The sequence below is a fragment of the Phascolarctos cinereus genome, unplaced genomic scaffold, assembly GCF_003287225.1.
Source record: "Phascolarctos cinereus isolate Bilbo 61053 unplaced genomic scaffold, phaCin_HiC Scaffold_1;HRSCAF=81, whole genome shotgun sequence".
Classification (NCBI taxonomy): Eukaryota; Metazoa; Chordata; class Mammalia; order Diprotodontia; family Phascolarctidae; genus Phascolarctos; species Phascolarctos cinereus.
In genome coordinates this window covers 276,218,725-276,236,290 of record NW_027555514.1, presented here as the reverse complement: position 1 = coordinate 276,236,290, position 17,566 = coordinate 276,218,725, and the positions used below count along the sequence as shown (strand labels likewise).

Genomic DNA, 17,566 nt, shown 5'->3' with positions numbered 1-17,566 from the left:
ATTCTTCCGAATCAAGAGTTCTTAACATTTTTTAAAATTAGCAATCTAGTGAATCATATGGAACCCTTCTCAGAATAACTTTAAAAAATTCATAATCGAAGGAAATGCCAAATTTTAGTTAGAGGTTAGTCAAAATAAGTTCATATCTAAGTTCACAGATGCCCTGAAGTCTATCCATGAACCCAGAGGAAGAACTCTCGCTCTAGATGCTAAGATGACAGAATTTTGGATTTGGAAGGGAACTTGGAGACCATCCTGTATAGACAGCAATGCCCAGGCTGTGAACGCTGGACTCCTTCGGGGGTCACGGGGGCATCACCAGCGTCTCTGTCTGGTCATATATTTTCTTTTTAAAAAATCTTACTTTTATTACTATTTTAAAAATTTTCCATCACCTCCATTTCTGAATATATCCCTCCTGTCTTCCCTTCCTAGGGAGTCATCTCTTGGAACAAAGAATAAAAAGAAAGACAAGGGAAAAAATCAATTCGGCAACACCAGCCAACATATGAACTATGGATCCAGGTCATATAGTTTCTCAACCAATGGATTCTAACAGACAGTTACTATCAGGAGGACGAGGGGGAGGTACCATCTGAGACCATTTTTTTTTACATTAAAAAATGATGTCCTCAAGTAGATGAGAATACAGCTGATCTAGCAAAAAGGTGATACGAAGGACTGATTGTCTTTCACTATTCATTCATTCATTCATTCATTCATTTTAGCCTTCAAGCTAAGCCTGGCAGCCATGGGAGGAAGCCTGAACACCAGGTCCCCAGTACCACTGGCCGGTGCAGGGAGAGAAGGACCAGGCTGCTAACTCAACCATGAACCAATAATAGCAATGAACACGTCTATAGTCCTTTAGAGACCATAGTCCCTTTATATATAATTTACATAATACTTTATAAAGTATTATATATAAAACACTTCATATAATACTTTATAAAGTATTTCCCTTACAATAATAAGTCATTATTATCTCCACTTGACAGATGAGGAAACTGAGGCTGAGAGAAATTATAAGTGACTTGACAACAGTCACACAGCTAAATCTTGTGTTCTGCTAAGTCACTGATGCCCTCTCCCTGCCTCAACTGTGATGTAACTTGTGGGTTATCCAGGGACTGGAGCCAAATGAAATATTGTTCTGGATGACAGAATAAAGACCTGGTTATTCCCCCCCCCACACCTCCATCGTATTAGAAAACTTAAAGATCCAATTCCAGTTTTAAGAAGACAATATAGTACAGCGATCAGGACACAGCTAGCTCCATATGGGACCTTGGCAAGACACTTGGCCCTTCTGAATCAATTCCCTATAAAGTCAGGCAGTCCGACTAAATGATCACTAAGGGACGACCCAGTTCTGACACTGCATCCCGAGATCTCCCTTAGCTCTGATCATCTAAGTTCTCAGAACCCTTCCATCTCGAACTCTTGGGCCCCTCCCAGGGTTGACATTCCATAGTCTGAGGTTCCTTCCAGCTGGGACTTTCTCTCTTCTACCGCCTGTCCTGCCTCTGGTATATTCTATTTCTGTAGATGAAACTTTGACTTGGTTCATGATTTAGCAAATTGGTATAATTTGTTCCAGTTTTTGCTTCATGATTTAGTTCTGCTAAATTACCTTAAATTACTTACCATGTGAAGCCTCATATCATCAGAAATCTACCCATCTGTAGCCTTAACTACCCAGGAAGACTGAGGTCCTCACAGAGCCTAAAACATTGTCTTGGGTGGGGCCTCGATCAATATTTACTTACCCCAGTGACACCAAGCTAGAGAAAGTGTCTCTTTTTGTCTTGGTGGTGGGAGTTGCTGGGTGAGGATCTTTCCCCCAAGGCTCTGATTTTTCCTTCTTCTCTAGCCACAGTTGTCCCTCTTGGCCTAGATAAAGTCCAAGGTCCTTCCCTGGTCTCTGACCTTTCCCTTCCCCTCACCTCTTCAATCACCTCATCCAACGATTCTCAAACAACTGTTGCTTTTGTCACAGTAAACTTTGTTATGAGGAACTGTGGTAGCCTGAGTATTTAAGATGGCAAGACTCCTAGAGGGTTGAAGCCTTTGCACATGCATGGTTTTCTTTCAAAAGGACCAGTCATTTTTGTTGAGGGCTCAGCGGCTTCAAGGTTTGATGTGTTTGGAAGGCTAGCATATGCATATAATAGGCTAATTTTGCTTGCTCTGAAAATACTGTACTTACTTTACTATGTGTGCAGGGTTAGTGCAATTTATGTGGAAATTATTTATAAATTTTCTGTTATCTACAATAATATACAATTTTCACAGCTTATCTAGCAAAACTAGTGATGTGATCGTTTATCACAGAATACCCATTGAGAACCACTGATCTGATCAACTCAAGCCATGCTCATCCACTTTGGACTCCATTCCTCCTCCTCTGGACTTCTCTCTCCCTCCTCTGATAGCCTTGCCTTCATGTGGGTAATTATCCTTCCTCATCCCCTGCTTTCTGGTATCCTTTTATATGTTGTATTCCCCCATTAGAATGTATGCTCCTTGAGAGTAGGGGCTGTCTTGTTTGCACAGTTTTTAGCACAGTGCTGGGCACATATCAAGCACTTAATAAATATGTACATACTCTCTGTCTCGTCTCTGTCTCTGTCTCGTCTCTGTCTCTGTCTCGTCTCTGTCTCTGTCTCTGTCTCTCTCTCATTCATGTAATGCAAGTGAGGGGGTCAGCCCAGGAGTGGCATCTCTGGTATCTCTGAAATGTCTGAAGAATCAGAGGAAGGAAGAGGGGTACTAGGTAAAGAATACTCGCTCTGGAGTTGGAGCTCAGGGGTTCAGGTGCCATATCTACCTCTTCTGACCTGTATGCCTTTGGACCAGTCACTGAGCATCAGTTTCCTCACCTATAAAATGAGAAGGTCAGACTAGATTGGCTCTTAGCTCCCTTCCAGCCTGAAAGCTCTGACCCTATGAATCCAAGGACACCAGCACACTGGGTAGATCCCCTATGGAGGACTCTTAGAAAGAGGTGGACAAGAATTACGGAGAATGAAAATGCACAGAAGGGTTGTAATAGGCCCCATTGGAAGGCATTTCCACATCAGTGAAACCATAGATCCATCAAAGTTTCACAGTACAGTAACAACAGTCCTGGAGGGTGGTATCACCATATGTTTGGAGTTCTTTTGGACTTTTTCCTTGCCCTTGACATCCAACCCAGGCTAGAAAGTTGTGTACTGGCTGGAATAGATTTCCAAGATTTCTTCTAATCAAGCAAGCAATATGTATTTATTAAGCACCGACTATGAGTCAGGAACTGTGCTAAGTGCTGGGGATGCAAGGCAAAAGACAGTCTGCCCTTAAGGAGCTCACAATCGAATGAGATTCAAACTCTAAGATTCTTTGATCACCTAATCTGGGGGATACTGAGGTCCTTTACAATAAGCTAAATATATGTTGTGTGTTTGTGTGTGTGTGTATGTGTGTATACAGAACTGAGGTCAACTCTACTCTGCTATACATGCATGTACGTATATAGGTATGTAACTATATGTGGCTACTTGAGAACTATCTATGTATTTATGTATGTATGTCTAACTATCTCTAATCTATACCTACCCATCTATCTATATGTTTTGTCTATCTACCTATATATCCACTATCTATCTATTATCCATCAATCTGTCTGTCTGTCTATCTATCCATCCATGTATCTACCCATCTATATAGCTAGCCCATTGAGAAGGAATTGCAAGGATCCCTGTAGCTTGAGGTACAGAGACAGTCCTGTACCAGGATTCAATTCCCATGAGCTTAATCTGTCCTTCCTGGGATCCATGCTCCAATTTCATCAGGAATGAACACACCATTCAATAATCAACCAAGCAGTGGGATCCGAAGTAAAAACAATTTGAGTTTCTTTACCCTGGGAAGTCAGGAAAGCAGGTGGCACACTGAGCAGCCCTGAATGGATAAGTAGAGGCTGTCCTAGGGAATCGTGGGAAATTAGTGCGTTGATTGGAGTTCTTGAATTTTTGAAAGTTGTTCATTATTACCATGTTGCTATTCTGAGTCATTCTCCTGGTTCTGCTCACTTTCTTCTGCATCAGTTCATGCACATCCTCCCAGGTTTCTCCCAAACCATTTCTTTCATCATTTCTTATGGAACAACAATATTTCATCAAAAATTCATGCACTCTAATTTGTTCAGCCATTTCCCAATGAATGGGTACCCCCTTAGTTTCCAGTTCTTTGCCACTATAAAAATGGCCACTATAAATATTTTTGTACATAGGAAGCTGTGTCCTTTTATGCATAAACCTGGTCGCATCATTCCTCTCCTCAGAATTCTTTTTTTTTAAATTTTTTTTGGGGTGAGGCAAACAGGGTTAAATGACTTGTGCAGGGTCACACAGCTAGGAAGTGTCTGAGGCCAGATTTGAACTCATGAAGATGAGTCTTCCAGATTCCAAGCCCAGTGCTCTATCCACTATGGCGCCATCTAGCTGCCCATCACATCCATTAAAACCCAACTCAAATGCAACCTTTTCCATGAAGAAAACTTGTGAGGCTCAAGTGAGAGGGACTATTGAAATGGACTTGGAATCAGGAAGACCTAGATTCAATTCCTGCCTTAGACCCTTACTTGCTGTGTGTCCTTGGTCAAGTCATTTAATTTCTCTGGGCTTCTTCTGTTTCCTCATCTGGAACATGATGGGGCTGGCCCCAGTGAGTTCTGAGGTCCTTTCCAGCCTCAATCTAAGATCCTATGAAATAATGTTTGTAAATCGTTTTGGAAATTTGAAGACACTCTACGAGTATTTGTTATTATTATCTCCCAAGACCCTTCCCACTGTTCTTTGCCTATAGTAGCCCACAAGTAGTAGCTGGTTAATTCATTGCTGGAAATATACCCCCCTGGCCCTACACCCTGAGTATGGGCATAGGGAGGGTCTGTCATAAGACAAAGGAGACTTGGCCAGATCACAAGCAGGCTGAGTCCCTTCCTTACTTACTCAGCTCTGCAATGCTGCCCACACGCGTGGCCAGCAGGGATTGCTCGATGGTCCTTAGCTCTGACTGGCTGAACATGGGCAACTCTCCGGGCTTGCTTGGCCTCTGGGGGTCTCGGTGAAGGGTCAGGCTGTCTGGCAGGCAGAGAACACCTGGAATCATCGGGACAGGAGGGGTGGAGAGAGAGACAACAAAACAGGAGAGAAAGGTTATTTTTTTCATTATTTTGACAACTGTTTAACTATTTAAAAATTTGATGTTTTATTGATGCCTTTGTTTCATATATCATGATTTCCACATTTCATCACCTCCCTCTCTCCTTAGAAAGAAAGAAAGAAAGAAAGAGAGAAGAGAGGAGAGAGAGAGAGAGAGAGAGAGAGAGAGAGGAGAAGAGAAAGGAAAGAAAGAAAGAAAGAAAAGAAAGAAGAAAGAGAAAGAAAGAAAGAAGAAAGAAGGAAGGAAGGAAGGAAGGAAGGAAAGAAAGAAAGAAAGAAAGAAAGAAAGAAAGAAAGAAAGAAAGAAAGAAAGAAAGAAAGAAAGAAAGAAAGAAAGGAAGGAAGGAAGGAGAAGGAAGAAGGAAGGAAGGAAGAAAAGAAGGAAGGAAGAAGAAAGAAAAAAGAAAGAAAGGAAGGAAGGAAGAAGAAAGAAAAAAGAAAGAAAGGAAGGAAGGAAGAAGAAAGAAAAAAGAAAGAAAGGAAGGAAGGAAGGAAGAAAAGAAGGAAGGAAGAAGAAAGAAAAAAGAAAGAAAGGAAGGAAGAAAGGAAGGAAGGAAGGAAGGAAGGAAGGAGAAAAAGAAAGACAGTTAAGGAAAACAAATGGCCATAGCAACCAAGTCTGACAGTGTATGTGATATTCTGCCCTTGCAGTCCCTCACTTTTCCAAGGAAAAGAAACATTCTCCACACTTCACATCTCTCCTTTTATGTCCTAATATTCCTCAACTAAGATTCTCCTCCAGTTAAGTCATTTCCCTTCCTGCCTCCATCCCCTGATTTCACCCTCTCTATGCTGTTTGTCTTAGCTCCTGTTCCGTACAATTTAGCCCTTGATGCTTGACGATCTCACAGTACTCTCTAAATATAGTGTGCCCTATTGTACCCCCACATTCTCTCAATTATAGATTTAGAGCATCCATGAATAGCATTGGGTATATGTATATATTATATAATATATAATAAACACACATACATACATGTGTGCACATATCTATGTATACTCACACATATACATACATACACACATACACTTACACATATATACATATACATATGTGTGTATGTGTATGTGCAATTTTAGGGACAAAATGCTCCTGACCTTTGCTAGAGTCAAGAAGACCTGAATTCAAGTTTTGCCTCTGACATGTCATATCTATGTGGCCCTGGGCCTGTCACTTAATCTCTTTGTGTCCTACCTATTAAGGTTAGTGCTCTGCACCATTAGAGAGAATTTCCTTAGCAGAAATGTCCTGTTTTAATAAAATCACAGATTTGCTCCCCAGATAGGTCTCAGAGCAGTTTGGATTGTTTGAATTCATAGCATTTGAGATATAATTATATGTAAAATATGGTAATTGGTTTCAGTCCAATGGAAATATATAATGAAAATTCAAATTATGCGATTACTTCACAAGATTCATTATTCTCACTAAGTAAGACCTAACTATATATGTATGCTTGTGTGTATGCACATATGTATGTGTATACACACACCCACAAAGGGGCAGATAGATGGCACAGTAGATAAAGTGCTGGGCCTGGAGTCAGGAAGACTCATGAGTTCAAATCTCACCTCAGATAATTCCTGGCTGTGTGACCCTGGACAAGTCACTTAACTCTGTTTGCCTCAGTTTCCTCACCTGTAAAATGAGCTGGAGAAGGAAATGACAAAACGATGCAGTATTCTTGCCAAGAAAACCCCAAATGGGGTCACAAAGAGCCAGACACAACTGAACAATAACAAAAATTTATGTGTATTGAATATGTATAGTATATGTGTGTTTATCTATATATGTTGTTGTCCAGTTGTATGTGATTGTTTGTGACCCCATTTGGGGTTTTCTTGGCCAAGATATTAGAATAATTCGCCATTTCCTTCTCCAGCTCATTTTACAGATGAGGAAACTGAGGCAAACAAGATGAAGTGACTTGCCCAGGGTCACACAGCGAGGAAGCGTCTGAGGCCAGATTTTAACTCAGGTCTTCCTGACTCCAGGACCAGCGCTCTATCCACTGCGCCATCTAGCTGCCACACATAAATTAAGTTTCCTCAAATTGATCTCTTCTTGATTTTACTAATCATGCCCACACGTGAACACATATTCTTTAATAACTAATAACTTCACATCAGAGTCACTCCTCAGCCTTAGGCATGCTTCAGACCACTCCCAGATGCCCCCACTGAGATCTCTGCCTGCTCATCTCTCCTCAGGTTCCCCCTGGACAGCACCTACTATCTAAAATCACCCCCTAGGAAAAGACCTCACTATTCCCCCATACATCTGAGTGGTCCAGCTGGGACACTTGTCCTGCTCGCTGAACTCCTGGTGAAGATGCGCCCAGTCCTAAATCCGTCTTGATAGTCCAGGTCAATCAGTCATTCAACAAACGATTCTCTTTCTGGGGCTAACATGTCCTCATGCTGTCCCATTGGCAACAGTAGAGAAGAACAATTATCAAACTTCTGCCATTGGGTTTTGTTTCAAGTGCCTTCATAGAACCCAACCTTTCGTCTGCTTGAGTCGGATACTCCACTCTCCCCGCCTCTTTCCCACCTCCATCTTCACTGCAGACGACAGCATCCCAATGTCCCAATGTGTTGGCAGAGCTCATTTCCCCACGACAAATACAGGATGTGGAAATTCACACAGCTTGTCATTTACATACGCTAAAAGCACCAATGGACATAGACCAGAGTGGCTCAGGACAGGCGTGCATGGGTGGGAGCTGAACCACTAGGGGGAGTAGCCCCATAAATGAGATCCCAGATCCGTTGACAACCCAAGGAAGACACTGTCACCCAACGAGCATTTATTAAGCACCTACTAGTGCCAGCGACTGTGCTAAGCACTGGGGATACAAAGAAAGGCACAAAACAGTCCCTGCTCTCGAGGAGCCCACGGTCGAATGGGGAAGGCAACACGCAAACAGCTATGTACAAAAGAGATACAGGTGGGATAAATTGGAGGTAGTTGAGAAAGCAGAGTTGCTAGTATTTGGGAAGACCAGGAAAGGCTTCCTGTAGAAGGTGGGCTTTGAGCTCCCACTTGAAGGAAGCTTGGGACACCAGAGGGGAAGATGAGGCAGGAGACCATTCCACGCATGGAGCACAGCCAGAGAAAACGACTGGAGTCTGGAGATAGAGCATCTTTATTAAGATGGAATAATCCTAGGGGCAGCTAGGTGGCGCAATGGATGGACCACCGGCCCTGAAGTCAGGAGGACCTGAGTTCAAATCCGACCTCAGACCAATTGCCTAAAAAAAAAAAAAGAAAAAGAAAAAAAAGAGCTCACATATACCCATGGATATTCTATGGTTGATAAAGTGCTTTCTAGACAGCAGTTCAGTCGATCCTCAGAACCCTATAAGCAGAAAGGCCACTTTACAGATGAGGAAACTGAGGCTCATACAAGTTAATTATTTTCCAGTACTCGGCTTAGAAAGTGGCAGGGTCAGGATTTGAACTCCTGACTGCTGACTCCATGATGGCTTCTACTGTACTGAGCTGCCTCTCAGAGAGTCAACAATCTGTTAACTCCGAGTGGGGCTGCTCATGTCAACAGAGTCATGCATAGTTACTGCAGTGACAGGCATTGTAGGGCAGGGACTGAGAGTCAATAAGACCTGGGTTTGATTCCTACCTCAGACTCACTAGATGTGTGACCCTGGGAAAGTCACTTAACTTCTGCTGCCTCAGTTTTCTCATCTGGACTCGATGACCCCGAAAGCCCCTTCCAAGTCTGAATCCATGATTCCGTAATCCTACTTCCCAGTAAAATAACTCGATTGGTTGCTCAGCATGCCATTGTGGCTAGAGCGTTCAGCCTGGCATCAGGAATGTCTGGGTCCAAACCTTGTCTCTGACCTCGACCAGATCACTCACCATGCTACAGTGGAAGGGGCACGTTGGCTCCGGAGGCAGAGAACTTTGGCCCCAATTCTTCTTCTGACCTTTTCTACCTGTGTGACCTTGGGCAAATGACGACCTAGCTGGGCCTCAGTTTCCTTTCCTGTAAAAGGAGAGGGTTGGATTGCTGCCCCTCGAGGTCCCTTTGCATTCAAAATCTAGGATCCTATGATCAATGCAGCTTCTTTCTGAGCCTCAGTTTCCTCAGCTGTAAAATGGGTATGATAATAATAACAGCACTTCTTCCCAGGGTAGTAATAAGGCTCAAATGAGATAATCTATGTAAAGCGTTATGTAAATGGGAGCCATTATGTTGCAAACATAATTGTAATAATAATAACAATAATAACTAACATTTATATAGCACTTCCTATGTATCATGTACTGTGCTAAGTCCTTAACAAATATTATCTCATTTGATCCTCCCAATAACCCTGGGAGAGAGGTGCTATTATTACTCCCATTTCACAGATGAAGAAACTGAGGCAAACAGAAGTTAAGTGACTTACCCAGGGTGATCTGAGGTTGGATTTGAACTCAAGTCTTCCTGACTTCAGGCACAGTGCCCTATCTACTGTGCCACCCAGCATAATTAAAACAGTTCTGAGCTAGAGGATTAGGGTTCAAGTTTCAGTATTGCTACTACTTAGCCCAGCGCCTGGCACATGGCAGGGGCTTACTAGATGCCTGTTGACGCAACTACTTACGAGCTTCCTAGCAAGTGACTAACCTGATCTCTAGGCTTAATTATTAATTAATTAATTATTAATCTATAAAATCAGAGGGTTAGACTGTATGGTCCCTCCTGTCCCCAGACTCTGTAAGTCATAAATAGCCAGATTTTGCACAAGTTGGTTCAACCAAATCTCTGAATCTGGTTTATGCAGTATAGACCTCATTGCAGATTATTCTATAGATGTCATAATGTTCATATTTTTTATCTCTTGCCTCTGTATACCTCCATAACCCATCTCCCATGCATAATATATTCCCCTTCCTCATCTCCAACTCACGAGATCCTTCTCTTTCTTCAAATCTCAGTTGATCAGTGAACATTTATTAAGTGCCCGCTAGGAGCCAGGCACTGTGCTAAGCACTGGGGATACAAAAAGGAGCAAAAGTCAGTCCCTGTCCGCCAGAGGCTCCCAATCTCATCTAAAGCTTAGCTGAGATTCCCTATCTTGTCCCAAGCTCTGATGCCTCTGGCTAGTAGGGCTTTCTTCCTCCTTAAATCATTCTCGTGTTTCTTATAGGATCACAGCCCTGTAGAATTTCAGGAAGGTGACCTTACAAGTCATTCAGGCCAACCCCCCTCACCCATTTTACAGATGAGAAAACCGAGGCTCACAGACTTGCCCTAGGTCACTCAGGTGGCAAGAGTGGGTATTCAAACCCAGTCCTCCTGCCCCCATTGCTCCTTCCAGCATAAGATGCCGCCTCAAGAAATAGATTTGCAATCTGGATACATCCTCTCTGCAGCAGATCCTGTGGCTTTGGGGTTATGGTTAAGAATTTATAACCTCAGTTTATGAAAGTCATTTTTTATGGATTTGGGTGTTTGTACTGAGCTAGAAATTCTCCTGAAATTCCATGTGCTTATTAAATTCACAGTCCAAGGTCCTTATTAAATATCTTTTCTTTTGTATCTCTGTTTAATTCAGGTACAGCTCTAGGCTGGGCCTCAGTTTCCTCACTTGTAAAATGATGTAAAATGGTCTTGATGACCTCTGAGGGGCTTTCCAGTTCTACAGCCGTGATCCTAAGTCTTTTAACTTCCCTCAGTCTCAGTTTCTTCATCTGTAAAACGAAGATGACCTGTAAGCGTCCTTTCAAGTCTAACTCTTGTCATACGATGAGAAACCATGAGTCAGCTCAACATTTATAAGCACTCCCTATGTGCAAGGAATTTTCACACAAAAAAATGAAACAGTCCTTGCCCTTACTGAGCTCACCTTTCATGGGAGCGGGGAGAGAAGGAGGGAGACAAACTACATACGCACAATGCCTGGCACATAGTAGGTATATAATAAATGCTTACTGTCAATCACTTGAGTAACATTAATCAAGCTCCTACTATGTACCAGATACAATGCTGCATGCTTCCTGATTGATTAAATAAATACAAGGCATACATAAAATAATTTCAACCCATAATGAGGGCATCCCAAGATGCAGGCAGGGTCCCATGAGCTGTGCTATGAAAGAGCCGGGGATTCAATGAGGAGTGAGTTGTACCAGAACACAGAGATGGGAGACAGAATGTGATGTTCAGGGAAAAAACTTACAGAACAGTTTGACTGCAATCAAGACAAATAAAAGAGAATACTGAAAGAGCTGATGGAAGCCAGATTGCATGAGGCTTGAAATGCCAAGAGGAGGATTTTTCATTTTACTCTAGAGGTACTAGGGAGCCACAGCAGGTTTTTCTTAAAGTAGGGAGGTGACATGGAGGAGAAGGGAGAAGTTGGGGCATGGAGACCAATTAATTATAAGCTCTACTGCCATATTCTGAGCAAAAGGTAATGGGGGCCTGTGCCAGGGTAGGGGCTTTATAAGTGGGTAGAATCAAATGTGCTTGAAAGATATGAAAATAGAATAACAAGATCTAGCCACTAATCTCGTGTGGGAAAGGGAGGAAAAAAGCATTTATTAAGTGCCTACTGCATGCCAGGCACTTTACAAACATTATCTCATTTGATCCTTACAACAACACTGGGGGGAGGTGGGTACTATTATGAATCCCATTTTTACAGTTGAGGAAACTGAGGCAGGCAGAGGCTGAGACTTACCCAGGGTCCACACAGCTAGGAAGTATCTAAGTCAGGTTTGAACTTGGATCTTTCTGACTCCAGGCCCAGTGTTCTGTGCATTGAACTATCTCACTGTCTCCTGTGACTATCGAGGAAGAGGGAAGAGTCCAGCTTTGATGCCAAGGCTGGGGACCTGGGTGAATGAAGGATGTTGGCAGTACCTTCAACACCTAGCCCAGTGCCTCCCACAGGGTAGCTGTGCCTTCCACAATAAATGATTATTAAGTAGAATTGACTCAGAAATTACAAAAACCATGCTCTAGAATCTTAGTGTAAAATGCATGATTATTGGAGAAAGCCTTGAATGACAGATTGCTTGGGTGTGGGAGACCTGTAATTGATCTATTATTCAAGGACCATGTCCTAGCTTTTTCTGAAGACTGTATTGGGTATGTTAGAAGACACTTCTTGCGACATCTTTATAGGAAAATCAACGGGGTCAATAAGATGTCATCTGCATCATCATATTTTGATGTCAGCAGTAATCTGACGCTTCTAGAATATTAATCATCACGTCCTCTATAGCTAAGGGACTCACGAGGCTGGTGGGGAAGGGGAGAAATCCTAGGCTTAGGGCAATGGAGGTCATCGAAGACCTTTCATTGCCCACCCATTAATTGGTTCCTTTCAGAATGCCTCCATTTGCTATTCCACAAGATGGGTTTCTGTCCCTCCAAAGCTTCACTCACTGTCCTGTCTCACTGGTCTGATTCCTGATACTAGAACTATGTGTTGTGAGGCTGTTGTTTTTTTAAAACTTGTTAATTCTAACTGTTCTGGGGCTCGGTTTCTAAAATCAATCTAGTTCCTGTTTCCCTTTGGGCCACACTGTGCCCACTGCGCCTGCTTAACTGGTATCGATTAACAAGGGGGCACTTAGGTCAGAGAATTTCAGGGCTGGAAGGCACGTCAGTGACCGTCTGGGCCAGCCTTCGCTGGAATGAGAATTCTCTCTATAACCTCCCTGACAAATAAACGGTCACTTAGCTTTTGCTTTAAAAATATCCAGTGAGGGAAAATCCATTCCCTTCTCCAGGCATCTTGGTCCCCTTCTGAACAGCTCTCATCGTAAGGTCATTTTCCTCAAACCAAAACGTGCCTCTCTGTTACCTGAAGCCATCTCTCGGTTCTGCGTTCTAGGGTTGAAGAGAACAAGGCTGATAACAGTGTAGATAACAGTGGCTTGTCTTTGGCCTTCTGCCTGAGGCTCCTTTTCTACAGACTCCAGGCTGTAGACCCAGAGCTTGGAAGGGGCCTCAGAAACCATCTACTCTAATGACTCCATTTTATTGTGGAGGAAACTGAGTCCCCTAGACTCAGGGCTGGCAGGGACTTTAAAGGTCATCTAGTCCCACCCACTCTGTCTGCCTTAGTTCGTCATCTGGAAAATGAGAATAATAACAGCACCTACCTTCCAGGGCTGTTGCTAATATGTGTAAGAGTGCTTACACAGTACCTAATACACAGTAGGAGTTTAAGAAATACTTGTCTCCTTCCTTCCTCGATTTACCTAAGTGCCCCTCTCAATTTGATGCCTATATAACCATATTATCCTAGCAACAAATTCATTATTCATCATTGCCCCTGAGTCAGCTCTCTGGAGACTCAACATGGCCAAACCAGAATTAGCAAAAACAACAACAAAAAACAATTTAAAAAATGGCACATAACTAAAACAACTTAACCCTGAATTGTTTAACCAAGTTATTAAAAATGGGAAATGGACAATAGAAATGACATTGATACTGACTATAATTTCATCCAGAAATTTAATCAATGTCAATTGATTGTCATGGCATGGAATTCTCCAGCAGAACCCTACAGAAAAAACTGAGTCTCAGGAATTCTCACCACTCTGACCACCTGTTTCTCCTCTCCTCACCTGACTGATGTTTGAGAGTATGGGTCCCTTAGCTACTGTCCACCAATGCCCCAGCTGCTGCTACGTCTTGGGCCAAGAGGCTGCCATCTTTGGGTCCCTTGACAATTTCTACATATGATTCTCACATGTTTATTCCAAGACAGCAATTAATGATCTCTCCCCCGCTCCAGGACTCCAGTCTCATACTAGTTCTGCTAAAAAGAAAAAGGGTCAAAAGCGGTCATAGATCTTGGGCTGGAAGGGACTTCAGAGACTAGAATGGAGTCACAGGACATAGAAAGGAATTCAGAGGCCATTGATTTTGTTAAATCCCTTCATTCTACTGATAAGAAAACTGAGGGCCAGTGAATTTAAGTGATTTGTCCAAGATCACGTATGCAGTAACTGTCAGAAATAGGATTCGATTCCAGGTCCTCTGACTCTAATGCCATTGTATCCCCAGGGCCTAGCAATAGTGTCTATCACATAATAGGAGTTTAAGAAACACTTGTTTGATTGACTCCAGTGTAGAATGCTAGTAAAGGCTTATAGAGCTTTTGATGAGAAGGCACCAGGCATACTAGATAGAGAGGCATCTTTGGAGCTAGGAAGACCTGGGTTCAAGTCCTCCTTCTGCCATATTGATTCAGAACTATCTAGTCCAATCCCCCCTCATTTTAAAGATGAAGAAAGTGGGGCACAGAGAAGGTTAAGTGACTTGCCTATGGTCATACAGCTAACAAGAATCAAGAGTTGGATTCAAACCTTGGTCTTCCTGATTCCAGTCCTAGGATTTGATCCACCTTACCATGCTGAGCAGATCCATTTAGCCTCTTAAGGTGTCAGGTCACTTTCTAAGAGCGGTATAATTTGTGGACAAGTTGCCAATCTCCACTGCAACAGGGAGTTTGTGCAAGGACCAGCCATATACTAATTAAATTCATAGGTTGGGATCCGCTCACCCCACCAAAAACAAAAACAACAAAAAAAACTGATTGAAATACTTACAAACAGACATAAAAGCAGAAAGCTTCCTTTCACTGGTATTCATGTAAAAAAGAAAAACAAAATGGGAAATATTTAGGACCATGGGAATTTTTCTCTTTCTGGTTTGGTTTTGATAATTGGCTCAGGACCAGATCACATGGCTCTTTATTTTAAAAGGTACTGGGGTGGAAAACAGACTTGGGACCGGCCCAACCAGTTCATTCACTTGAGGGAGCCATGCCAAGTCCCAATTATGTTAATCACGCTCCACACTGCATTTTTTCAGAATGAGCTACATTCGAGGGGAAAGAAAGTTAGACAGGCCTTTGCCAAACCACCAAAATAACTAGGATGTGGTAAAGACAAAGAGAGAGCTTCTGAACCTAGTAACTGCCCCAAGGCCAGGCTCTGATGCAAGGTTGCTGGAAAGTGTGATATGCCACCTAGCCTAAAAGAGACAAAGACATACTACCTTGGTGGAGAGAGCGTTGGACTGGGCTTTGTACGGCCTATGCCCTACTCTGCTGGTTCCTAGTCCTGTGACCCAGGGCAAAATGAATTAATCTCTCTGAGCCTCATCCTTCTCATCTGTAAAACTCGGTTGGTCATAATTCCTGAAGTGCTCTCCCTCAGGGCTATTATGGGGTTCAAAAGGGACTGGGAGGGTGGTGCATCGGAAAGATCCCTGACTCAGGAGTCAGAGGACCTAGTGCAAAGCCTTATTCTGCCACTAACTGTCTGCGTGACGTTGTGCAAGCTACATTAACCTGTCCTAGCCTCAGTTTTCTTTTCTGTCAAAAGAGGAAGCTGGACTAGATTATGTCTGAGGTTTCTTCCAGCTCTAAAGCTTTGGTCCTAAGAACTTCATTTAGGGACTGATGGGCTGATATGCAGAATGCTATTAAAGTGAAATATGCCCTACAGCCTTTAAGGGAACAATGCCTTTGGTCATTGGTATGGGAAATTCCAAGGCTTTGAGGAAACTCCCTTCTACCAATGCAGGTCAGCATCTTCTCTGTAACTTAGGATCTTAAAGAGCTGCCTGGGAGCACTGAGGGGTTAGTGGACTTGTCCAGGGCCATACAGCCAGGAGTTGGCAAAGGTTGAACTTGCACCCAAATTTAGCTGGTTTTGAGATCAACTGATGAATAAACATTTATTAAGCACCTACTATGTGCCAGGCACTGTGCTAAGCGCTGGTGATACAAAAAAGAGGCAAAAACCAGGCCCTGTCTTCAAGGAGCTAGGTCAGCTGTGTGTCCAACTAGGCCATAGATCCTTTGGGGTTGGTTGTACCAGGGACTCAGAGCCTAACACTCTCACTTTAGAGAAGAGGAAAAAGAGACCCATAGAGGTTAAGGGACTTGCCCAAGCTCACAAAGGTGGTAAGAGGCGGTGGAGACTAACCCCCATGTTACTGACCCCAAAACCAGCATCCTTTCCCCTACACCATATACCACACTTCATATATACATATACACACACACATACACACACACACACACACACACACACACACATATACACACACATATATTTTTCTATAGTGACTAGCCTGGTATAGATAACATATAACCTTGTTGATTGATGAACCTGAGCAAACAAATTGGTCCACACAGAAATGGAAGATGTAACCTTGACCTCATTGGCACAGTCTTAGTAACCAAATAATAGAAAGAGGCCCATTGAGCTTAACTCTCTTCTCTTTGCCTGGGCACATGAGCTTCCTCAGTAGACATTGGAGAAGACCTTTACCATCCCAATTCTACCATCTTTCCTGGAACCAGCCCCTCCAGGGGCCCTTGGTGCCTCCCAGGAGGGCAGTATTTTCTTCTGCTGTCAGCTTAAGTAACTACCCAGCCTGGACTAGTGAAAGGTCCTCCTTCTGCTGTGGTTTCCCAATAACCACTCTTTGAGGTAGGAATTTCAAATACAAGAAAGTGTTAGAACCAGGATTCAAACCCAGGTCTCCCTTCCTACTCCAATCCTTGTTCTTTTCACTCCCTACCAGTTGGGAAGTGTGGACCCCACCAAGAAGGAAACTCATATCAGAAGGAAGATTTGAACTTGAGATTTTCTGATCCCAAGTATTCTTTCTCTACCACCACACTATGTCTCTGATATCAAGAGAGATACAGTATCACAGGTCTAGAACTGGAAGGGACCTCAGAAATCATTGAGTACAACCTATCTTACAGATGAGGAAACTGAGGCCCAGGGAGGTGACTACCTTACCCAAAATCACACAGGTAATAAGTATTGAGGGGAGATTGAACTGAGCCATCTGCTCAGTATATTTTGCATATAATAAGTTACTTATGTGTATCAACTCCATTAGAATGTTAGCTCCATGAGGGCAGGAGCTGTTTTTGCCTTTTTATTTCATCCACAGCAAATATCACAGTGCTGAGCCCATAGTAAGCATTTAATAAATGTTTGTTGACTGACTGACTGATTGTAGAACTAGTATTCTTCCACTTGCTATAAAGTGCTGGGCAGAGAGCAGAATTTAAATTCTTTGAAGGCAAGAGAGTGTTCTGAGTCTTCTGTTTGTATCCCCTACATGCCTAGCACACAGTAGGCATTTCATAATTTCTTGTGGGGTGGAGCTGATTTGCGTGCACTCGGGAAGCCTTCCCTGCCGTGCTCATAGCCCCACGGTAGGATGCAGGAATCAGCAGGCTCACCTGCCCAGGTAGTTTAGGAGAGAGGGTGCTAATTAAACTCCAGGTTGGGGAGAGGCAGCTTATGCTCCACAGAGACAGATGGGCACAGATGGTAGTTCCATTGTTAC

General features: G+C 43.0%; 1 protein-coding gene across 1 annotated transcript in view; it reads right to left on the bottom strand.

The window, feature by feature from the left end:
- The window catches only part of ABTB3 (ankyrin repeat and BTB domain containing 3), a 325,861-nt gene that overhangs the window by 102,099 nt on the left and 206,196 nt on the right, over positions 1 to 17,566 (bottom strand). The window contains 1 exon segment of the mRNA XM_020982442.2: positions 4,995 to 5,144. Coding sequence (XP_020838101.1) covers positions 4,995 to 5,144 — 150 coding nt within the window.